At 39.9% G+C, this 25,816-nt stretch overlaps 2 protein-coding genes across 2 annotated transcripts in view; one reads left to right on the forward strand and one right to left on the reverse strand.

Annotated features, from left to right (window-relative positions):
• Positions 1-24,784, forward strand: socs5a (suppressor of cytokine signaling 5a). The gene is made up of 2 exons (XM_083556588.1): positions 1-374; positions 19,129-24,784. Exon 2 carries the CDS (start codon positions 19,148-19,150, stop codon positions 20,717-20,719), a length of 1,572 nt encoding a protein of 523 aa, XP_083412714.1. The 5' UTR covers positions 1-374; positions 19,129-19,147; the 3' UTR covers positions 20,720-24,784.
• Positions 1-25,816, reverse strand: part of pigf (phosphatidylinositol glycan anchor biosynthesis, class F) — a 218,768-nt gene that overhangs the window by 31,162 nt on the left and 161,790 nt on the right. The window lies entirely within an intron of this gene.

Consider the following 25,816-nt stretch of genomic DNA (forward strand, 5'->3'; position numbering starts at 1 on the left):
AGCCTGTGATTGGACAGTATGGCTGTCAGTGAGAGTCTCCCTGCGCCCCCTTCTTTTCTCTCCTGCTGCCACCATATCGGCCGTCTGGGAGCGAGGACGGCAGCGGGAAGAAGGGAGTTTTAGGACTATTTTTTTTTTCTTTAAAAAAAAAAAAAAAAACAAGAGTCCTAAAACATGTCGAGGTCCCGATCGACGTGTTTGCTTTTAGCCTGTTCGTTGATAAGATGTTGCTTATGAAGCTGAAGGTGTCCCTGTTTTATCATCCGACTTGTTCCGACACGGGAGAAATGGATCCGACTTTCCTTGGTCGCATTTTTGTCGCAAACAAAGAAAAGCCGTCGAGAAAATAGGAAACGAGCACAACAGGACTGCGGGTGAGCTTTTCATCGGATATAATTTGCTTGTGCACAGATATTATAGGATTTTCCCCTCGTTTTTGGAGCATGTTGTTAAAAGGCCTCTTTAAGTAGTTTTTAGTTGGTAGGCCCCTGGGCTCAGGTCGGGAGCCGGTTCAACTCCAACCCTTATAGAAACTCAGCTCTGATGCTTCATTACTTTATATAACCTTAAAATATATTATAGTTAAATCCAGCAGTGATCGGCAGATAAAACCATAATTTGCATGACCATATATAGTTTTAGGTTTCCTTTAAAATCAATCAAGTGTGCAGAATTTCACATCCTATTTATTGGTCATGCAATTTCTCTCCACATATGCACATATTTCAGAAGATACAAGAAATTCGCTTTGGTGGTTTGCAGTCAAGTGTGTGTGTGTGTGTGTGTGTGTGTGTGTGTGTGTGTGTGGTGTTTGTTTTCTCACACTCTTTGTAAATATATACGTCCTCTAAAATTCAGATAACAATTATTATAATATTAGGCTTCAGAGACCCATTTTCACCTAAAGAGTCATATAATGTGCAGCCATGTTCATTCCTTCTGCTCCTATCTGGTCCTCTTTCTTCACAGCAGCACACATCTGTACCAGAAAATGTTAGTCTGCAATAAGAACATCTGGTGTACTAATGCATATAATTCAGAAATACGTCAATGCAGTGATTTACTCTCGTGGAGTTTGAAGGTGTGCATGGTGTGAAAGGTTATTGAAATATAATAATAATAATGCATATCTGTGTTGCATTGGTTAGATGTTAATAAAGATAATGATGGTTAAATTTTTTTAGTAAAACATCTGTGTTGAGATTATGGACAGATACTGACATCTCAGGTTTCTGTGACTTTGTTATACAAGAAACAAGTGATGATGTTGATTGTATCCTGTGTGCAAGATTATATATGTCATGAGCAATTAAAAATGTGGATCGGCTCAGAAATATGCGAAATAGTTATTAATCCATGATTTTCTTTTTCTAAACAATTTACATGAACACGTTTTTGGTTTATGCCGAAATTGTCCTATTTAGTATGAATTAAATCAGGGGCATCATGAACCGTTTTATTTACACTTGTTTTATGTTTCTCTGGTTTATATAGTGGCCAAGAAAACACGCCAGTCCTGTTCGTTATAATGTTGGTTGGTTGATTTCAAATGACGTGCATTAATTAATAGGATACATTAGTCAGGGTTGCAGAACGGATGAGTGGGTTTTAATTTTTCCACATTTGAGAAGACCACGATTTTTACACTGAAGATCTTTCCAACACACTTGGCACTGCATGAAAAGTAATGGTTTATACTCTCACTATCCAGTGTCATCCTTTTGATTATTGTTCCTCTCCTGTTTTCTTCATGTTGTTTCAGGAAGATTTGCCATCTTTGGTCTGGTTATGGAAAGAACAGCAGCTAAATCTATAACAGGATATTTTAAAAGCTTTATAATGGCGTCTACTACATAAATAACAATGAATTGAATTGAAAAGTGTCTTTGTATAGCCATACATTGGTAAATGTGTGCTGTGGTCTTCATTACCTCAGAATCCCTTGCTCTTAATAACTGATGGTGATTAGTGCGAACAGTTTATTGGTTAGTGTTTTTTTCGCGCACCTAGACATTATACTTTTTATATTTGTCAATCTGGATTTGTGTACTACTAGCAAGATGCTACAAACCTGCCTTAATTCCTCATGTTCAGTCGACTGTTTAACAGCTCAGCAATGTACAGTAGGCTGACATCATGTAGCGTCATTAGGTATCAGAGAACTTTTAGACGTTGGGTAAATGAGCACATATGGGGCTGATACTTGACACCGCATTGATTATAGATGTAACCTTATAAACTGCCAAACTTAATCCATTATTTCAAGGCAGCATTAACCCCAGTATCACTATTCTACATGTGTTACTATCAGACCAGCACATCCTTAATGTAAAACATTAAGGCAATTTGAGGCTGAAAATGCAAGGTTTTTCATTATCTAATTCCCTGATTATCCTTAGTGTCATTGTCTGGAGTGAATAGGTCTTTTTGGATAGGTGCCTGAAAGTTTATGACCCTCATAAAATGTTCTATATTTCTTCATAAATTTGATTCAAACATTATCAGCTTTTGAATTCACGTTTTAAACAATGGACATTGTCTCAGCAGTTTTACAGAGAAATGTAGGTTATTACATTTATATATCAGCCTCTAAGTTTAATGCCCGTAAGTGTATCCTTAATGAGCGAGCCAGTGTTGACCGTGGGAAGCAAAAACTCCCTGAGATGGTATGAGGAACAAACCTTGAGAGGAACCAGACTCAAAAGAAAACCCATCCTCATGAAGGTTGCACCTAATGTCCCTTCATTATAGTTTTATCATTGCGGAGGTGTGCTGTTCAGTGTACTTTTCACTGATGGACATTTAAAAGCAGAACTGTTCATGCCAACTGTTTTCCTAAGCCATTGTAGCAGACTGTTTGTATTAGTGACAGTCCAAATCCATCCTCATAGTTTTTGAGTTGCTCAGAAACTTCATGAATCTTTAGGCTGGACACGTGGAAGCATCTTCAGCTGCACCAAGTGGTTTTCAATTAAAGTGAACTCCATCCAGAGGAAGGACGTCGGGATGAATCAGGCAGATAAGAAAAGGATGGGACAACTGGTCATTTTTACAAATGTTTTAAAAGTAGGCAGAGAGATCCCAGTTTATCATGACACAATATATTATATTTGGTTATTTATTTGTGGGGAAAAAAAAGGATTCAGTATCGCATATCTATGTTTGGCAAAAGTATGTGAACCTCTAGGATTACCAATTGATTTAAGGATGAAATTTGAGTGTTTTTAATCAATAGTTTTGACAATTTGTGAGTCTTTACACGTTTACAATAAGCATTTATGAGGATCTCAGAAAAACAGAGCTGTTAAAAAAAAAAAAAAGGTTATGCCATTAACCTACAGTTAGAAAATCTGATAGTGTTTTAAGTTTATATATATATATATATATATATATATATATATATATATATATATATATATATATATAAATAAAAATTATATATATATTTTTTTGGGAGGGGGTCATTTCAGGCACCACTGTACATAGAGAAGGAATGTGTTGGCACGTGTTGAAGTGTAAAGAAAATGTCGTAAAATTGTGGCTCCATGAAGATCAACAACAGAAAAAGAAACTGTGCTTGTATTCCCAAGTTCAAATAATTTTTTTTCTTTATAGAAACTTCAGTTCGATAAAAAGCACTCTTTTTTTGGTGTTTGTTTTATTCCCTGAATAAATCAATGAGTTTCAGAGCATGATTTGTACAGTGTGTGCCTCAAATGGCACAAGTTCACTTCATTGCATTCAAAAGGCAAACATTAGTTAGTTTTGGTCAAAGCTTCACAATGCCTCATTCTCTCATCCAGGCATCTTCACAAGGTTCCCTGATTTACTTTGGCCAGGGTACATTTCTGTTCCACATCTGTGTTTTTAAAGTGCTTCCAGATCCCAGATGTTCAAATAGCAGTCTAGGAGGACATTTGGATTAGTTTTTGTATACAGTACTGCAAAACAGAATTTGACTTGCATTCTTTCTCTGCATTCGTATGCTCTATTCAGACTGAATTAGTTTATCAATGTGACTTGCTAAATGAGTAAATTTGAAATTTCAAATAAATCTTGCATCTGGACAGAAATAAAATGATCACAGGAGGAGTTTCTAGCTGTTTGTGTTTTGTTTCACATGCGTGTACTTACACTTGTCCAGATACAATTTCCAGGAGCAATTTAAAAATACAATTTAACATCATACACTAAGTCTATAGGAAGCGTCCACTTTGTTTAATGGCTGGAGGAGTGTCCTTGATACACACGCCGTAAAATAAAAAAAGACAATTAGTAGTTTATTTCCTTTGACATCTTTATTAAAGATTCCAGTGTATCCTAATGAGACCTATCAGACAGACTAGTTTGGAGAAAACAGTAGAGGGCCTGAGGGGAAACACGAACATGGCAGATCTGGAATTGAAAGAAAATCATAGAGGATCACCTGTAAAATAAGAAATGATATGTAAATTTAAATAGGGCTCTAATTCTGATTCAAAATATACAGTTTGTTAACACAAAAACCAGTGCTGTTTTACTATCTAGTAGCTAGACTAAGCTAGCAGTTAGTTCAAGAAATGGCTTCTTTGGTGACTATCAATAATGACCCCCAGTTGACCACTGAAACCTTTTTCTTTTAACGGTTAAAGGACTATATCAAGTCTAAGTATTCTGTCCAAAGGTCATAGTTTGTCTAGATAATTGTGAACATATAGTGAAACACCAATTCAGTGTATATGTGCATATGTTCTGTAGGCTTAGAATATTATATTTTGTATGGTTATTATATTGTGTTTTTGAGTATAATATATTGTATAATTATTAGATAGATAGATAGATAGATAGATAGATAGATAGATAGATAGATAGATAGATAGATAGATAGATAGATAGATAGATAGATAGATAGATAGATAGATAGATATAAAATATCCCTCTCTCTTTGGGTTTTTTTTTTTTTAACCTTAAGAACTTGTAGGGGGAAAAAAACCAAAGTGCATCAGCAGCCTCTTTACTAATTACCTGCTATGGATAATCTTCCCCAAACTCGAATCCTCAAGGAATGTGACACCTCTACACAGCCCAAAGTGTAACAACTGTGTAATTTTACACTGATTTTTACAGTGGAACCCGGTTATGTTGATGTCCTAGGGGACGCCAAAAAGCGTCGAGATAACCGATGATCGAGATAAACGAAAACCAATATGGCGGCAATATATTACCGTGCTTGAAATTTCTTTATGTACATGATGTGCATTAATAAATGAGAATGTGCATGCACGTGTTTTTGAAGGATTTTTTACACAACAGCGTTGCCGCGATTTGTTTGATTGGTCATGCGGATCGAGATAACCTGTAATGCGGATAAGGAGGCGGAAGCCGAAGTAAACGCAAACAAAGTTTATTGAGAATACTCAGGAGATAATCCACCAATACTTGTAGCGAAGCAGTAATATCCAGTGGTGCGCGGTCCACGAAGTTCTGTGAAAGCAGAGACAGTTCGTGTAGAGAATCCACGGATCAGGGCTATGGAAAGCGCAGCGCTGGGCAGCAACGGATAAACGTGGTGAGGACAGCGTGAACATGGAAAACAGCAGGATCGGGGGGTAATCTGGGGTGCCGTTGAGAGAATGCAGAGTCCGAGAAGAAGGGTACGTAGCGGGATACGTATACGCGATTACACAGACCGACATGAACCAACACATACGATCATGCACAAACAATAACCGACCGCGAGTGTGTGGAGGTGAGGGGCTTAAATAGGAGATGGGATGAGTGAGTGAATGAGAGTCAGGTGTGTGTTTAGCATGACTTCGACGAGCTCGCCCGCACGGGAGAAGAAGCAGGGTGCTTCTGGGAATGCCGCCGCCGAAGGGGGCGTGGCAGGGGGATTCCTGACATAACCGACGTTAAGTGGCAAATTTAAAAAAATGCTAAGACAAAGCAAAAATTTGGCGGTTCCACTTCAAAAACGGAACTAGAAGGGCGGTCAGCTGTTACTACAGCACCGATCAGGACAGTGGATACAGTGAATAAACATCATGATGTGTTCATTCTTGTTACTCATGAATACCAGGCTTACAGATGCTGGCTTATTCACATGGACTTACAGTAATACAGAGCACCTAATACATCTGCAAGGAATGATAACTTGGAAAACAACATCTAGGCAACATAAAATATTAATGTAATAATGAGTACAAGAACAAAAGCATTTCAGTGAAAATTGAACCTTTTCTATGAAGTAGATGTGTGTGTGTGTGTGTGTGTGTGTGTGTGTGTGTGTGTGTGTGTGTGTGTGTGTGTGTGTGTGTGTGTGTGTGTGTGTGTGTGTGTGTGTGTGTGTGTGTGTGTGTGTGTGTGTGTGTGAGTGAGTGAGTGAAGTCATGTGGCTTTCACATGCATTTTCTCCACATGGATAAAAATGGAAACATATTGTGCAGCAGACAAATGTTCATACATGTTTGGTAGAAATCAGGACATTTATTGGTCTCAGCAAGGACATGTTGCTCTTGTTTTTCAGTGGTCTGCATTTCAAACATTTAGCTTTTACCTTTGACTGGACTTATTAAAGCTTGTGTGAAGTTTGAGCCCTCTTCTCTCAGACCATCTGTTTTGCTGATGGTATTAAGTGCTATTTCAAGTCAAGTTTAGCTTGTGTGTGTGTGTGTGTGTGTGTGTGTGTGTGTGTGTGTGTGTGTGTGTGTGTGTGTGCAGGATATGAAGCAGTATTTATTAGTTGGCTCTCTATAGAGCAGAACAATACAATGATATATGGTAATTCACAATGCTTGAACCATATGCAAATTTTTACAATTTTTGCATGGTCATTATTGTCTAGTGTCTGATATATATGATGTATTAAGCAAAGATTCTATCTAAAAAATTAAAAATAATTATTGTAACAATTGACCACTATCATTTATTTGTTCCCACTATTTAAAAAATGCTTGTATTTTATATACTGTATTCTCATCATTGGCAAATGTTTGCATGGATGCAATTCTTTGCTCTTTTGTTAGCAAAACCTCAGCAAGTTTATACATCATGAAATAAATTTTCCATCTTCAGATATTTGATGATATTGGCCATAACAGCGAGCTCTGACTTATCTAGGGCTGCAGCTATCGATTATTTTAGATTATTTTAATCGAGTATTCTAACAATTGTTCTATCAATAAATCGACTAATCGGATAAGAAGTACTTTTTTATTAAAGAAAACTATTAATATATGAGAAAATAAGACAGATCTTTTAAAATTAACAATTTGTTTCCTTATTAGAAAATTTTGAAAAATATGAAATTTTATTGCTGAACTTGCATACAAGAATATCTGTAAAAAACTAAAACCATTTAGTGCATTTAATTGCCATATTACATCAAAATGAAAATACAAATATATACATAATTTTTTTTATATACATTTTTATTATATAATACATTTCAAATTATAATAAATAAAGGTAGGTTTAGTCTGAAATGATCCCAAACTTTGAAAATGTTTTGTCGTTTTTCTTCGGCCTGATTGTTCTCCTCGCTCCTCCTTGTTTTCTCCCCGTGTCTCCCATTTTCTTTATTCTGCTGCGCTTTGTGTGTACCTGTCCAGTGTGCTCCAGAGTTTAGAGGGTGGTGCGTCAGTAATAATGGTCCATGGGGAAACAAAGTGCTTCGTGTGTATCATTTCCTTGTATCAAGGAAAATAATTTGCCTCTGCACTTTTTTTCTATTCGAATTACACAAGGAATCTATAATAATAAGAAACACAAAATGTACTTTTGTGATTTACACATGTTCTTATCTGTCCTGTGTGGCTCTAACACCCACTCAGGATGTGGCTGTAATACCAGCTGTTCCTAAGACACAGTTTGGTGTAATTAAGTCATTGATGTTTTGTTTGTGGAAAGATTTGACATTGAAATACTTCTCTGTTCGGCTATTGAAGGGGGCGATTAGACAGATCATTCTTTTATTAAGAACTTAATAAGTGTTTACACTTAAACTAAGTGTTTACAAAGTTGTCTTTTTTTTATTTTTTATTTCACACACAAATGCTGCAAAAGTTAAAACATTTGCATATAATGCGAATAGTAACAAAATACCAAAACCTGAGCTTGAACCTGAATATTGTTTGGCAGTGGATCCGTTACTGATTTATTGCTGATTATTTCTCATTCCACAAACGTCTGCTCGTGTTGGAGCTTTACCAAAACGAAAATCAGTCAAATGTTAAATTGAGGTTGTGCTAGACATTTTAATGTTATTTTTAATATCTTTTTGGATGTCCTACTTTAAGAGATTTTGTAAAAGCCTATATGGATGTCATCTTTCGTTATTGTGAAAACTTTCTAGACTCGATGAAGTCTGGATATTTTTGTCTTTGTGGACCATTTGAATGGAGATTGAATGAGGGTAAACGGCTTGTTGCTGCTGTTGCGGGGTGTTGGAGGTATGCGGTGTAGAGTTTGGCTGCCGTATCAGGTGTAGATGAACGACGGTGGGGGTGAAGAGGACCTGCATTACCAGGAAGTGGCTGCTCTTATGTTCTTAGTATCAGAAACCCAAGCCTAGTGTTAATGGCCTAATGTTTTGTGATCCACTGCCAAAATTCGTGCAAAGACCATCCCAGTGTATCCAAACTCTGGAGGTGGGACAAGGGCTCTTGTTCTCAACCAGCAAGACCTTTTACAAGGTGATGTCAAAATGCAACACTTTTAATGTCCTGTTATATGATAGGAATAAAAGGAAGAGGTGCTGCACACCTTGCAAATTTATAGGTATTTATTTTCTCTAGAAAATGTAATCCAGTTGCCAGCTATATAGCACTAAAACCTTGTATTTTCCCAATCACATTGTGAAAGCATTAAATCTAGTTATGTTCTGTCAGAAGTCTGGCTCAGAGGCTATTCGGTTGTGCAGCTCTTCATATTTCTTTTATGTTTGTTATTTTGTTTAATAATTTCCTAGTAACAATTCTGTTCTTAAAATAAATGAGATGTTTTTCACAGTCAACTTCAACTTATGTTGCCTTTTCAAAATGCCTGATGATAAGTGTGTTACTTGTTCTTTAAAACATACGGTTGAAAATGTACAAACAACAAAAAAAGCCTATATACTTTCATACCTATAAAATCTTTTATTTAAAGTGTTTTTGTGGAAAAAAGAATTAGGAGATTCTGTCCATCCATCCAGCAACACTATATGGGCGCTATAAATTTGTTTATTGCATCTGGTAGGCCCTTTTATGAACGAGTTTCTCGACTGCTGTAAAGAAAACAGTGCTGAATGCAAATGATAAAACACAAAAGTGGACAAGAATGATGGAAGGAAATAATTGTTTCCAAAGACTAAGAAATAAAAATAATATATATATATAAAAAAAGAAAAACACTTAAAAAGGAATGCTTCCCATAGCTTTGGGGAAAAAAGTACTATTTTACACTCAGTCAAGGTCTGGCAATTTTGTCACAAGTCCATCTATAAACAAATAGTACTAACATGAAAAAGAAAAAAAAAAATAGCATTAAATTTCATCTTCCTAAAAAAAAATAATGGAAAAAGCTATGTAAGGTACCCACCCGGGTTACATAAAATATGGCTTTGCTAACACAGAAGACAAGAACAGTTTGTGTAGACCACAGTGTATTTTGTGCGGTGAGTTATTGGCTGTGGAAAGCATGAAACCATTGAAATTCAAAAGGTATTTAGAGACAAAACACTCAAGCCATAAAGACAAGCCTGTTGAGGTTTTCAGAAGAAAAGCATCTGGACGCATCTCAAAATAATGATCAAAAGCGTATGTACTGTTCGAGACCAAACACTGCATCGTATAAATTGCATTGTGAAATGTAAAAAGGCCCACACAATTACAGAAGATCTACTGGTACCGTCTGCAGTCGAACACGACCAGAGAGATCCTTCCTGCAACCATGGCATAAAAATTAGATGGAAAAATTCCCGATCTCGAGTGGCACTGCACAGCGAACGATAAAAGATGCGTTATAAAGACAAAGGTATATGGACACCTGACCATTATATCAACATGGAGTGCGATGACTTATAATGGACCCTTTTTGCAGGTATAAAATGCTTACATGTTTCTGCGAAGGCATTCCACAACCTTTTGGGGTGTTCCTTGGGAATTTTCATCTAGTAGCGCATTTGTAAGGTCAGGTCTTGATCTTGGCTGAGAAATCCTGGTTCACATCCTCCATTCCAGTTCATCCCAAAGGTTTTTGATGGGGTTTGACTGGCTCTGTGCAGGCTAGTCACGCTCTTCCACACCAAACTCACAAGAACATGTCATTATAAGACCTTACTTTGTGCACTGGGACACAGTCATGCTAGAATAGGAAAGGGCCTTCCCCAAATTGTTCCACAAAGTTGGTTACCACGTTGTCCAAAATGTTTTTGTGTGATGAAACTAAGATTTTCCTTAACTGAAAATAAGGGACTTGTCCTAACCCGTGAAAAAAACAGCCCATTATTATCCTCCACCAAACATTGTAGTTAGCACAATTCAGTTTAGCAGGTGGCGATTTTCTGCCATACCAAGACTTCAGCCTTTAGTCCATCAGACTGCCAAACAGAAAAGCGTGATTTGTCACTTAACTGAACACATTTACACTGCTTCAGAGTCCAGTGGCACTGTGCTTTACACCACTTGATCCTATGCTTGGCATTATACTTGATTTGAGGCTTGCATGCAGCTGCTCAGCTGTGGGAACCCATTCCATGAAGCTCCTGCTTCAGTTTTTGTGCTCATGCTAATACCAGTGGAAGTTTGGAACTCTGTATGGAATCAGCGCCGCATTGGTGACCTTTATACACCATGTACCTCAGCACTTGGTGACCCCACTCTGTGACGTTACGTTTTAAGGTGCTGCTGTTCCTAAACAATTCCACTTTTCAATACCACCACTTACAGTTGACCACGGTGGCATACTAATCACACTGCCGGGCTTTAATTCACTGAAGGTCTAGATGTAAGTGATTATACCATCCTGATTTTGAGATGGTTATCAATATGAAATCACACCCTCAGGTTTTCCATTGATTAGCACAGGCTGTGATTTAGTTATTTTCTTCTCAATTCTCACTGGAATGTTTATGCATTTAATTTATTTTCATTATTGAGTGCACAGTTTTTACTTTTGTACACACAATCGGTTTATGTTGTGGCCCATTTTCAATTAAATGGTCATTTTGGACTGAAGTTTAATAAACTGATTTTCTATCATAAATACTTACAGGGTACAACATTACTGAATAGTGGTTGATTTGTTTAATGGTATCTCAGGAAGAAATTGATTATTGTTCAGCTTTATTACTTATTTATTGCTATAGATTCATTGCCTATGCGATATTAACATTTAATATTCAAAGGTTAATATAAATTTCTTAATGTATTTCCACAAGAAACAGCATTAAAGTGTATTGGTGGGTCAGAACCTGATGTCTCACATTCTAGGTACTTTGTATGCAATAGAATTACAATACGTCTTCACTAGAACTAAGAGGCCCAAACCTGGTCCAGCATCTCAATTCCTCTGAGTGCAAAACAAGGTCCATGAAGTCATGGTTTGCCAATTTTGGTGTGGTGGATCTCTACTGGCCTGCACAGAATCCTGGCCTCAACCTCACTGAACACCTTTATGACAAACTGGAATGCAGACTGCGTCCCAGACTTTTTCTCTCTATATCACTGCCCAACCTCACTAATGCTTTTGTTTCTGAGTGAGTACAAATCTAGACCACAAAGTCTTTCCAGAAGAGTATTAATTAGAATAGGAAAAAAGGACAACAAAATGTTCAGCAAGCACTCGCTTTTGATTGATCAGGTGTCCACAATCTTCTAAAAATGTGTTTTTGATACACTAGCAAACTCCAGATGAGTTGTTCTTTTTTTTAAATAAACAATTTGACCTATAATTTTAGCACAGATTGTGGTTTTTGGTGACTCAAACTGGGTAACCTATTAGCATGTTCAACTTCTTCTTCTTCTTCTTCTTTCGGCTGCTCCCATTAGGGGTCGCCACAGCGGATCATCCGTCTCCATACCACCCTGTCCTCTACATCTGCCTCTTTCACACCAACTACCTGCATGTCTTCCCTCACCACATCCATGAACCTCCTCCTTGGCCTTCCTCTTTTCCTCCTACCTGGTGGCTCCATCTTCAGCATTTTTCTACCAATATAATTCATGTCCCTTCTCTGCACATGTCCAAACCATCTCAATCTCGCCTCCCTCACCTTGTCACCAAAACATCCTACATGTGCTGTCCCTCTAATAAACTCATTTCTAATCTTGTCCATCCTCGTCACTCCCAACGAAAACCTTAACATTTTCAGCTCTGCTACCTCCAGCTCCACCTCCTGTCTTTTACTCAATGCCACTGTCTCTAATCCATACAACATCGCAGGTCTCACCACAGTCCTATAAACTTTCCCTTTCATTCTTGCAGATACCCTACTATCACAAATCACTCCTGTCACTCTTCTCCACCCACTCCACCCTGCCTGCACTCTTTTCTTTACTTCTCTAACACACTCTCCATTACTTTGCACTGTTGACCCCAGGTACCTGAACTCCTCCACCTTCTCCACCTCTTCTCCCTGCAACCGCATCACTCCACTGCCCTCCCTCTCATTCACACACATGTACTCTGTCTTACTCCTACTGACTTTCATTCCCCTTCTCTCAAGCGCATATCTCCACCTCTCCAGGCTCTTCTCAACCTGCTCTCTACTCTCACCACAAATCACAATATCATCTGCAAACATCATAGTCCAGGGAGACTCCTGTCTGACCTCGTCCGTCAACCTGTCCATCACCACTGCAAACAGGAAAGGGCTCAGGGCCGATCCTTGATGCAGTCCAACCTTCACCCTGAACCAGTCTGTCGTACCTACTGCACACTTCACTGCCGTCACACTGTCCTCATACATGTCCTGCACCACCCTCACATACTTCTCTGACACACCTGACTTCCTCATACAATACCACAACTCCTCTCTCGGTACCCTGTCGTACGCTTTCTCTAAATCCACAAATACACAATGCAGCTCCTTCTCTATACTTCTCCATCAACATCCTCAAAGCAAATAAGGCATCTGTGGTGCTCTTCCTCGGCATGAAACCATACTGTTGCTCACAGATGGTCACCTCTTCTCTCAGCCTGGCTTCCACTACTCTTTCCCATAACTTCATGGTGTGACTGATCAACTTAATTCCCCTGTAGTTACTGCAGGTCTGCACATCTCCCTTATGCTTAAAGATCGGTACCAGCACACTCCTTCTCCATTCCTCAGGCATCCTCTCCCCTTCCAGAATTCTGTTAAACAATCTGGTTAAAAACTCCACTGCCATCTCTCCTAAACATCTCCACGCTTCTACCGGTATGTCATCTGGTCCAACCGACTTTCCATGCTTCATCCTCTTAATCGCTGCTCTCACTTCCTCCTTACTAATCCTATCTACATCCTGCTTCACCAACTCCACATCCTCCAATCTTCTCTCTCTCTGATTTTCCTCATTCATCAGCTGCTCAAAATACTCCCTCCATCTTCTCAACACACTCTCCTCACTAGTCAACACATTTCCCTCTCCATCCTTTATTGCTCTAACTTGCAGTACATCCTTCCCAGCTCGGTCCCTCTGCCTGGCCAATCGGTATAAATCCTTTTCTCCTTCCTTAGTGTCCAACCTCTTATACAGCTCCTCATATGCCTTTTCCTTGGCTTTCGCCACATCCCTTTTTACCTGCTGCCGCATCTCCTTGTACTCCTGCCTACTTTTCTCATCACTCTGTCGATCCCACTTCTGTTTTGCCAACCTCTTTCCCCTTATGCTCTCCTGCACTTCCTCATTCCACCACCACGTCTCCTTGTCTTGCTTTCTATTTCCAGATGTCACACCAAGTACTTTTCTAGCTGCCTTCCTCATCACTCCTGCAGTAGTTGCCCAATCATCCGGCACCTCTTCACCACCACCAAGCCCCTGTCTGACCTCTTCCCTGAACCTCACACCACACTCTTCATCCTTCAGTTTCCACCATCTTATTCTTCTTTCAATCCTTACTTTCCTCCTCTTCTTCTTCGCCTCCAAAACCATCCTACAGACCACCATCCGATGCTGTCTAGCTACACTGTCCCCCGCCAACACCTTACAGTCTACAATCTCCTTCAGGTTGCATCTCCTACAGAGAACATAATCCACCTGTGTGCACCTTCCTCCACTCTTATACGTCACCCTATGATCCTCCTTCTTCTTAAAATACGTGTTCACCACTGCCATTTCCATCCTTTTTGCAAAATCTACCACCATCTGCCCTTCCACATTCCTCTCCTTAAAACCATACCTACCCATCACCTCCTCATCACCTCTGTTCCCTTCACCTACATGCCCATTAAAGTCTGCCCCAATCACCAATCGTTCTTTCCTAGGTACACCATCTACCACTTCATCTAATTCACTCCAGAATCTTTCTTTCTCCTCCATCTCACAGCCAACTTGTGGAGCATAGGCACTGATGACATTTATCATCATCCCTTCAACCTCCACCTTCACGATCATCACCCTATCAGAAACTCTCTTCACCTCCACTACACTCTTACTGTACTCTTCCTTCAGAATCACCCCTACACCATTTCTCTTTCCATCCACACCATGATAAAACAGTTTAAATCCACCTCCAATGTTCCTGGCCTTACTCCCTTTCCACTTGGTCTCCTGAACACACAGCATATCTACCTTTCTCCTCTCCATCATATCAGCTATCTCTCTCCCTTTACCCGTCATAGTACCAACATTTAAAGTACCAACCCGAACCTCTACTCTCCTACACTGCTCCTTTTCCTGCCGTCTCTGTAGACGTCTTCCTCCTCTCCTTCTCCTCCTTCGGCCAACAGTAGCCCAATTTCCACCGGTACCCTGTCGGCTAACGATACCTGTGGCGGTCGTTGTTAACCCGGGCCTCGACCGATCCGGTATGAAATTCTCATTTGTGATCCGCATATTTGATTTGGCACATGTTTTACGCTGGATGCCCTTCCTAACGCAACCCTCCCCATTTACCCGGGCTTGGGACCGGCACTAAGAGTGCACTGGCTTGTGCCCCCCTAATGGCTGGGTTCTATTAGCATGTTCAACATTTATCTTTAAAAAAAAAGGGGGGGGGGGGACTTCTCGTCTGCTTCTCTTCTATTTCTGCTAGCCTCTGATTTACTGTCCATGGGGCAGAGCAGGTCCGTTAACTTTTGTAAATATTTCTGGCTTTAAACTTCAAAATGCGATCTGATTGACTCTTTGCACGTCCATGTTTCGATTATTATTTGGGAAACATTTGGACTCAAACGATTTTAAAAAACAAAATCCTTAAGTATTTTAATGTTTTTCTTTAAAGCAGTTGGTGGGTAAACAGGATAATTGTGTGTTTGTTGGCAGACTATGGGAAGATTTATAGTTCATTTGCCACGACTGTCAGATTGCTGTGGTTCTGAGCTGTGTTTATTGATGAAACAAAGCAGATTCTTGCCAGAATCTGACTTGAGAGTAGATTGCTATAAATGTTGCCACCATTAGGCACTATGTGCGATCTCGCACCACTTTTTGTGGCAAATATATTTTGTTTGTCCTTGGGGGTGCTGGTTTGTCCCCTGCCACACAAGGGTACAACCAATCAAGAGCCCCTTGGTGCTGCATGCATGAGAAGAAAAACATCATGGCTGGAAACTTTTAGTAATATTGGGCATGATTCAACACTGACTGTATCCCTAAGCAGAGAATTGTCTTTTCACATGGGATTCCATTTAGGATCCAGCTATTCTCGGTCTATTTGTAAATGTGTGTCTTTAATTAAAGATATGATGTACATGGGTAAAAAGAAAACCCCAAGCCATGTGTAGTAGGATCCAACCGTTATTATCGTGTTTGTAGTAGGTCTTGATATTTTATTTAACTGGTATATCATGAAAAATAATTAGTAGATTGCAGAACTTCCAGCAAACATTGTAAAAATAGTTTACAGTTCCTGTAGCATCCAAATTTTTCAAACGAATGTCCTTGTGAGAAAGGAACAAGCATTGTGCTATTCACCTGGATATGGCAACATTTGAAAGAATCTGATTAGGGCAGTGGCGGCTCAGTGGGTAAGACGTTAGACTTTTAATCACGGCCTTTTACATTCAAAACCTTAGCACCACTGAGCTGTCATTACTGAGCCCTTGAGCAAGGCCTTTAACCCTTAACTACTGTGGCGCAAAGAAAAGAGATAAATGTAAGTTCTTAGAACATGGGGCTATCTGTATCCTTTCGATTTAAATGGACAGATCGGACATTCTTTGTTCAACAAAATGTTTTTAAAAAGATACAAAAAAACTGACCGTTTCTTTATGGGAAATGTATCCGAATAGGGCTTAAAACAGTTGAAAATATACTAAGGACTGTATGAATGTGCCCATCTATCTGCAATGGACTTCAGTTTGCATAATGCGGGTAGAATTATGTCTTGTTTTGTCATTTAGTCTTTAAATTCTTTCTTTGATTTATATTTTTGCGTATTTAGCCATGTATGAAATGACTCCGTTAAATGGCGGTTAAAGTGCATATGGTCTTAGTGCATGTGGCAAAGTTCTGCACTGATGCTAGCAGAACCTGCTTCAAGTCAAGAAGCCTTTATTGTCATTTCAATCATATATCGCTGACGCAGTACACAGTAAAATGAGACAACGTTTCCCCCAGAACCCTGGTGCTACATAAACCAACGTAGACACAACATGGAGATATGTACAGAACACAGAGCTGCGGACTAAAGTAAATTGTCTTAGCCACATAAAGTGCATCGTGTGCAACCTAGTGCAAACAGTGCAAGACAAGACAGTGTAAACACACGAAACAAGATAGTGTGGGACAGATACACACAATAGCGCCAACTAGTAAACCAACTGCATGTTATACAATGTGCAAAAGAGAACCGTAAACAAGATTGTACTTGAAAACATAAAAACAATGTTGGGCAAAACAGCATGTAAAAACAGTATAATATGATCATAATATAAAATAGGTGGTGCTAAAGACAGGGACGCTTTTATACAATTTCTGAAATGTATACACATACAATAATTTTTATTTCTCAAAACGACGAATGATTTGACATTTAGTAAGTTGAAACTAATGATTCTTTGTGCATATTCTTAGCTATGCGGCACAGCAGATACCTTGTTATATTGTTATTTAATGCCATTTAACAGTCTTCATTGATGCTAAGCTAAACAAAAGACAGTGGTTACATCTTTAGCTTTAAGGGCATTTTCAAACATGAATGTTTCTTTGGAAACTGTACCCTGCTATTACACTATATGCATATAGGAGACTGGTACTACATAGATTGGATTGTGGTAAAATGAGATGGTTAAGTGGGATAATTGCAGCTTGTTTAAGTTTCAAATCTTTTTCTTAAAAAAAAAAAAAAAAAAAAAAAAATGAAAACACACCTGCTTCAAGGCCATACTTACTTCTGTCTTCTTTTAAGGAGTGGGTTGCGGACTTGATTTGCTTTTCTCAGTTTCGCAGTGAAATTGCACTGAATCCAGCTGCCATTGCAGAACTCAGTGTTATATAAACAAAGGCCTACTTATTTATTTATGTCCCAACTTGCAGTGTTTGAGTGCTGAATTTGCCAGACATTAGAATATGCCTTTGACACTCAGATTCGAGCATGGATTTATGACCATGCTTTGTGTTCTTAAATGTTTCAAAATATCCAGCTGATGTTTATTGGCCTAAAATCGCTCTGTTTTTACAAATCATAGTGGTCTTCTAAACTTTTGAAGACTTTAATAGACTTGTACTTCCTATTCAGCAGAACTTTCCCCATTTTTCTCATGGTTCCTAACTGAAGATTGACCACCCAGAATTATGGATTATTCTGAAATTATACATACATACATATATAGATAGACACACACACACTTTTAAGAAAATATTTTTTTTCTTTACGTCTTCAAATTCCCATCTTAAAATTGTTTATAGAAAATTCGATTGCAGAATGCATGTGCATAAACAATTTAAATGGAGTAGTCAGTATTTAGAAGCCAAAGCGTACCGTTTCTACACATATTCCATTTCATGTGGACCATCTTCACATGAGAATTGAGGGAAAAAACCTAAAGAATTAAGCCTTTGTATATGTTAGCAACATTAAAATCACCTTAATTACTGTTTAATCCATGAAGAAAGTCATACATTTGTTTTAGGTTAAATTACTGAATATTTAGCTGCAAAATCATGCTACTACCATTAGATATAAACCATTTGTTCATGTATTAAGTAAGAATTTTATACTACTCTTGCTTCAAGATACAATTTAATGGCTGATTGTGAAAATTTCCGAATTTGCATTTGGTTCGTATGTATTATAACAGAACTGTAGAAAAGTTCATCCTCCACAGAAGAGAAAAGTTCAGCATGGTCAGTCCATGCACCCTTTGCAGTTGGAAGATTCAAAGCTCAGGCTTCACCTTATCCGTACTTACAACAACAAAAAGTAAGGTTGTGCCATTGTATGTGCTTGTGCACTTGTTTCATTCAGTGTTATTACTGCAATGACTCAACGATCTGGAGTTTGTAAAACTAAGTCTTTTGATTTTTTTCCCCATGCAGTCCTAGTTGGAGATCAGAAATTCGGTAGATGTCATGTCACATAATTTTCATGTCAGTGGTCCATTTTAGAGTAAAATTAGTTGCAAAAACATGTTGAATCACATCCACATTGTATCTGATTGTAGATTCATGGTTCATTAGTTTATTGCTGCTGTGTACTATGCCTGGTCAGTAAGTGACAGGCTCATACTGCTATTGTAACTCTGCCTGTGGCAAGTCGACTGGAAGTGTGTCCATGGCTTCATTTTTAGCACTGGACTTGTGTCCCTGCAACTCTGCCTGGCAACATTTAAATGACTCGGCTACTTAACAGTCTTGAGCTCACACGGATCTTAAAACTCACTTATACTTAAAACTCGCAAATACTCAACACACTCTTCATGCTCGGTTGATTTAATAAGCAGTCCTTTAGTTTTTTTAACAGCATATTTTGTGGTTGTGGTCTTAAAATAATACATTGTTGCTCTTTCTTTGTGTGTCTTCACAGGTTCAGGTGCCCCCACCTCATGGAGAAGGTAGGCAAGGTGTGGAGCAACCTGAAGAGGGGATGTCAGTCTCTGCTCCACCCAGATGGAAGTTCCCGTGGGGAAACACAGCTGCAGACCGATACATTTCGTCAGAGTGTGGACCAGATCCAGGGAGAGAGCACACAGTACCTCGCTAGTCCTCCAAACAGCCTGTTGACACATGCTGTAGTGTCCCGTAGGGTTAATGGCAGCATGGTACATCGGGGTCATAACTGCGTTGCAGATGTGCCTCAGATACTGGAGATCACAGTTGAGCAGGACAGTGAAGATCTGTGTGCTCCTCTGGGTGCCCGCAGAGACTCTTATTCACGCCACGCACCTTGGAGTGGCAAGAAGAGGCACTCGTGCTCCACCAAGGCACAGAGTTCCCTGGAGACCACAGACCGACGGAGTGGCCGTTCCCGCCGGAGACACCTAACAAATAGCAGCAGAGATGAACCAGACCCAGTAGTGCAGCGCTCACTGCGCCAGCAACTCCATGAAACAATGGGCTTGTGCCTTCCTCTGCGGCTGTCATCACGTGGCACCCACTCACGGATGTCAAAGCGTAAGATCCAGATCACGGAGTTAATGCTGGACACATGCCCCTTTCCTCCTGGGTCTGATCTTGCTCGTAAATGGCACCTCATCAAACAGCATACGGCCCCTGTTACAGCTTCAGCAGTGGACTGCTCCACAGACTCTAGTGGTGCATGTGCATCTCCAGAGGATGAAGAGGAACGTCTACGTGAGCGACGAAGGCTCAGTATAGAAGAGGGTGTGGATCCACCACCTGATGCTCAGATACACACTGTAGAGGCTATTTCAGCTCCACTAGCTACAGTCTACAAGCTGGGACCGAAACTAGCTCCTGGAATGGGGGAGGCCTTGGGTGAGAGTCGAGGAGCCACAGCAGCCGACTGTGACTCTGAAGATGAAGACACTACCACTCTTTGTTTGCAGGCTCGCCGTCCCAAGCAGCGCCATAATTCAGCAGAGGGCCTCCTGGGTGGCAAGCAGCCAGGGCCATGGAAAGTGCACACACAGATTGACTACATCCACTGCCTAGTGCCAGACCTGATGCAGATCACAGCTCTACCCTGCTACTGGGGTGTAATGGACCGCTACGAGGCCGAGGCTCTGCTCGATGGTCGGCCAGAGGGCACCTTTCTGTTGCGCGACTCTGCCCAGGAGGACTACCTGTTTTCTGTTAGTTTTCGCCGTTATGGTCGGTCTTTGCATGCACGCATCGAACAGTGGAACCACAACTTCAGCTTTGATGCCCACGACCCCTGTGTGTTCCATGCAGCCACAGTGACCGCACTGCTGGAGCACTACAAGGACCCCAGCGCCTGCATGTTCTTTGAGCCTCTGCTCACCTTGCCCCTTCACCGGACTTTTCCGTTCGGCCTGCAAAGCCTGGCTCGGGCAGTCATCTGTCGTGGGACCACCTATGATGGCATTGCAGCACTACCGTTACCACCAGCACTGCAGGACTACCTCAGGGAGTATCATTATAAGCAGAGAGTGCGGGTGCGCTGGCTGGAGCGAGAGCTGCTCAAAGCCAAGTGAAACAGAGCACTGCTCCTAATTAACTAAGAAAGGGATTTCGTTTTTGGGGGTGGGGATTAAACTGTGTACCGAGCAACAGGGGCTGAGGGTTTTCTTTCTGAAGAGTAGTTCATTTAGCACTTTGCAGGAAAGGAATGGAGAAAAAGTTCTTTTTGTAGGAAAAGGCTTTTGAGGTGAAGGGTAGTGAGTGCAGGAGGTGTGCAAAGCGGCCTGAAACCCGATATATAAGCTTCTGGGGTTTTTGTTTGCTTATTATTACTCAAAACAAATACACTTAGAGCTACAGCAGCTTCCAGTAGAGACATCAATTTGGACTGAAAAAGTGGGAGTCTTTTACCTTCACACCCCACATATCCCAGCCTCTCACTGCTTTACAGAAGAGGAGTCTCCTTCTAAGTAAACTAAAACGCCTCCATTCTCTAACTGCCTAGCTGCACGCTTTTACTCTCTTCACTCTTTTTAATCTTTTTTCATATACTAAGATGAAATTGTGCAGCCCTTCACCTCCTATATTAAAAATGCATTGGAAATAATAAAAGACCACCTTTAAAGTCGTATCATGGACATTATCAAGGCAGTGTGCCATGGGCGGAGCTGTGATCAAGTTATGTTTACCTAAAAATCTTTGCATTCATGGTGCTCTGTTAGTGGTCCCAAGGTTACATTCTGTGCTCACCCTTTTGGGAAGATTTGAGCAGGCATTGAAGTGCAGGAAACGGACAATGGATCTATAGTATTCACAGACATCAAGAGCAGGAAGTCTGTAAAACATGGACTTGGTTTAGTACTATGTGTCCAGACTGCTGTTATAGAAGGTTTAACAGAAGGTCTCTGTGACATTCTACTTCTTTTCACTTCCACGAAGTGATGTTGACGACGATGATGCGTAATGTGGCTACAGTGTCAATTGTGTTACGTGATGCGAGTGTGCCTGGTTTTTTAAAGACATAGTCACTCTGTGTGTGAAAGTTCCTTTGCTATCAATATGTTTTGTAATCATTAATTCCTAACACTAATTGCACAGGAAGTGGGAAAATTGTAAGTGTTTTTCTTTTTTTTCTTTAATCCTGAAAGACATTCAGTGCCGTGGGAGAAGGGGTGTGTTAAAGGGCACTTAAGTTCAACTGTGCTTATCTTAGTGGGAGCAGCAGAGGCAATATATAATCCTGCAACACTGGGACCATTGTTAAGCATATACACATTTCTATGTTGATAGACACAAATACACAGATTCTATAAGCTCACCTTGTCTAATCTACATTGCACTAGAGGTCTGCATTTTGGCTGGTCATTTTATCGATCCCATTGCATGAAATTACATTACAGGTTTATCAGATTTATAATATATTCTAGTTCTCATAGACTCTGAGGTCCAGTTTAGCGCTTGGTGCAAGTCAATCATTTGATGCTTTAATTTAATTGGCCTAAACTTAGAATATATGGTGCTTATCTCACATTCTTACTTTCCCCATAGCCTAAAAAATGTGATTGGTTCAGGCAGTCATGGATCCATATTTTGATACAATTAATACACATTCAGTATAAGCAACGTTTCCTCCTAATTTTAGAAATGTAGCTTCAGCATATCAATATTGTGCTTGCAGCATGATGCAGCAGCAAAGAAAATAAGAGAGTGGATTGATTTTCCTCATGAGTTTGTTGTGGCTGTGTATTTGTTTCTTTACTTTGTCCCTGTGTGCTGTGAAGGTTCAGGTAGATCTAGAAGTCTGCTACTGCCTGGCTAAGTTCAGACTCATGGTGCAGAGTTAGTGTTAAGTTGTCTCTACCTGCTCCTGGTGCACAACAATGTCCCCATCAATCGTGATCAAGACATCTTCCCATATCATCCCATACAATGGGAGGTTTTTGCTCTCGGAGGACAAGACGTCAAGTCCCATTTGTCAGTGAAATCTTCGGTTTGACAAATGGCATATATGCGAGATTCCCTGATTCGTACTGCCTCAGCTGGAATGGTGGCAGTGGGGCAGACTACAGGCTTACCTGAGAACAATGTGGTCTTTTGAGAGGGCTGGCTGTCCCTCTAACTGCCTGCCTGTAAAGGTGTGTCACGCTTGGTTCGGCTCCAAGGGCGCTCTCAGTAACTCGATACGTACGTACATTTATCAGGGCACTAGTTGACTGTGAGATTGGGTTGTGGAGCGTGATGGAGCGTTGGCGCCATGTTGTACCTCCTTTTTCTCCCTCCATAGTTTTATTAGACAGATGTACAGGATAAAAGTATATTAATACAGATTTTAAATATTTTTAATAATAGCAACTGTAACAGAATTAATAGCAGTGAAGTGTTGGAATGGAAAATTCTCCATTTGAAATGGGGATTGTCCAGTTCGTGTTTAAAGAAAAAAAAAAAAAAAAGAAATGAAAGAGAGCGCGAGAAACTGAGAAAATGGTACAATGTGTCATGAATGTGTATGATATAAAGTTTCTATTAAAGTGACCAAAGGTTTTGGCTTTGACTGTAGCAGATCCAAATAATCGACTAGGGAAGTGATGGGCTTACTGCATCTTCCTCTCTGAGTAAGTACAGTTAATATATACAGGTTAAACATTTCAAAGATACAAATAACCATATTTTCAGACCCAGAAAAGGTGCTTATGGGCTTTCTGTAGTATGACATGCAAAAGTGCCTTTCTCTTCTTCAAACTACCACATTAACTCTGGAGATGTCAACATAGTATCTTATGTTTTGACAACTTGCAGCTAAAGAGATGCCCAATGTTCCTTTGCATAGATAAACCTTGTGTATGAAAGTTGTAGAATCAGATAGAAAGTGTGTCTGTATGTGTTTAAAAGGGGGTAAAGAGTTGAAATGGGTGGTGCAGGAAAAAAATAAAAGCTTGAATCCCTAGGTTTTGTGCTAGGCAAGATTGTTTTCCTTAATGGTCATCCTGCACCTGCTCACTGTTTAATGTACAGTGTTTAGTGTTTGTATTTTCAGGCTGTCTGGTGTCTGACTCCGTGCCTTCCTGCTTAGAACGAGAGAAGCTGCACGGGGAGGCCTGCATTTACTCAGGCCACCAAAAAGGCTCAGGATGAGATGAAAAAGACCCGTTGGCGCTGATATTTAGAGGCCGGTTGTTTACTTGATTCTGAACTATATGTGAGCAGAGTTAGCATTTTATTAATTAAAATAAGAGTTTAGTCTTATGACCCCAAGCATGTGGGTAAAAAGTAGCCAGAGTGAAAAAATCTTTGACTTGATAACACCGCAGATTTTCTTTCCTTAAAGGGAGACGTGGCAAGCCATTTTATGAGTAATCCTGCACACTTATTATAGGAGAGCTAGTTTCCTGTTTAATAATATCAGGCACGATTCTGTACATAAATGATAGGAAGGTTGAGAGTTGTAATGCTCAACAAGTACAATAAATGACTGGTCATGTGACTGATTTATATTTGAGTTATTTACATGGAAAGTAAGTCCTTTATTGCAAGGCAATGGATCTTGAACATCATGAACTCGTCACTTTAATGCTGTAAATGCACATTTCGTTGAGGGAAAGAAGGGGTGAGCAATGAAGGTGGAGGTGTGGCCTGGATGCCACAGTAACAGCACTTGACAATGATCGAAAGTTATACAGATGACACTTTTTTCCCCTCTGCCCAGTGTCTGTCACCACCTTATTGATTTGACTGCAAAAAAGCCCCTCAAAACATATGTTCATTGACCCTTCATGCACTCTATGTAGTCACAGGTATTTCACTCTCTTTCTTTCTTTCTTCTTTGTTTTTACTTTTTACACTGCCCAAGAATTATACTGTACAGTGTAATCAGTCACCCTTTTCTTTGTTAATGTCTTCTCTCTGTCTGCCTCTTTTTTTTCTTTTTCTCTGTCAATGTACAGTTAATGAACCCTGCTTCCTGGCTATGTTACTAAGTTGCTTCGTTGTATTATTTTGTTTTGACTTCGGTTACAGTGTGCTGTTTGGGGGCAGAAGGGGCATCAAGTCTTTCTCTCCTACCAGTAGCTGTCACCCGTGGTGCTCTTGGCTTATGCTTCGTTGTCTTAATATAAAAAAAAATTAATAAAATCGTTATAAATGTCAATTGTTTCTTTCCAATCTTATTCTGTTGTTTTTTTTATATTGTTTTTATATACATTAATGGGTGTGACTACAAATAGTCGAAGATGTGGTGCTTCGATAGGTGGATCCTGATTCGACTGCCAATCTCAGAGGTGCTATAAAACAAGAATCATGTCATTTGGGTTAAAAGTGGGGTGCTCAATGTCTGATTTTACAGAATTACCGATTTTCTTCCAATAGGCTTATATACATTGTATTATGATGATGTTAATGTGAAAAGAGAAGCTTTTAATCAATATTTTTTTAAGTGCATGAATAAATCCAACCACCCCTGTGACATTAAAGTTTTGATCCGTGACCGACACAGGAGCATGTTTGGCGGCAGGGGTTTAAATGGTTAACAATGTCTCAGAGATTCTGTAAAGGCATATTTGTTCTAAATTAATTCTGTAAATTAGTTTTTCAGTGCACACACATGATTTGACTATCAGTGGACTATAGGCAGGACTTGACTGATCTGACCTGATTATGTAAATCCCTAGTCGAAGACACCCCTAATATTTATACACTATGGTCTGTAATGAGAGATATTTTCTATCGTTTTCTCACATTATCCAGTACCACAACTTCAATGCATGGGTTTCATCCTGGTTCTTTAGTTTCTCCCACCTTGCAAAAGCTACTGTTACAGGGAAAAATCAGAATTATTATCATCACAGATGCAGTAGACAGAAGTTAAGTTGGTCACTTAAACAGCTGTATGCATGTGGCCTCACCTTCCCCTTTCCCTCCTCATGAGTAGGAAGAGGACAGTTGAGAGTCTAGACTAAAGCTTCCAGCAACCAGGGCCTGGGGAGTAGGTGTTGGACAGGGCCCAGGTTGGCTTGGGTCTCCCTATTTTACTGTGTACTTCTTTGAAGTCAGGTATAAATAGAATGTGGGTTATGGGTTTCAAGTGATCTGCTGGAGGCCGCTGAATAATTAAAGTATAGCATTGACAGACTGATAAAATAGCGATGAACAAGTAGGAAGGCGGTCTACAAAACCGT

This window comes from Silurus aristotelis (assembly GCF_946808225.1).
Source record: "Silurus aristotelis genome assembly, chromosome: 12".
NCBI lineage: Eukaryota > Metazoa > Chordata > Actinopteri > Siluriformes > Siluridae > Silurus > Silurus aristotelis.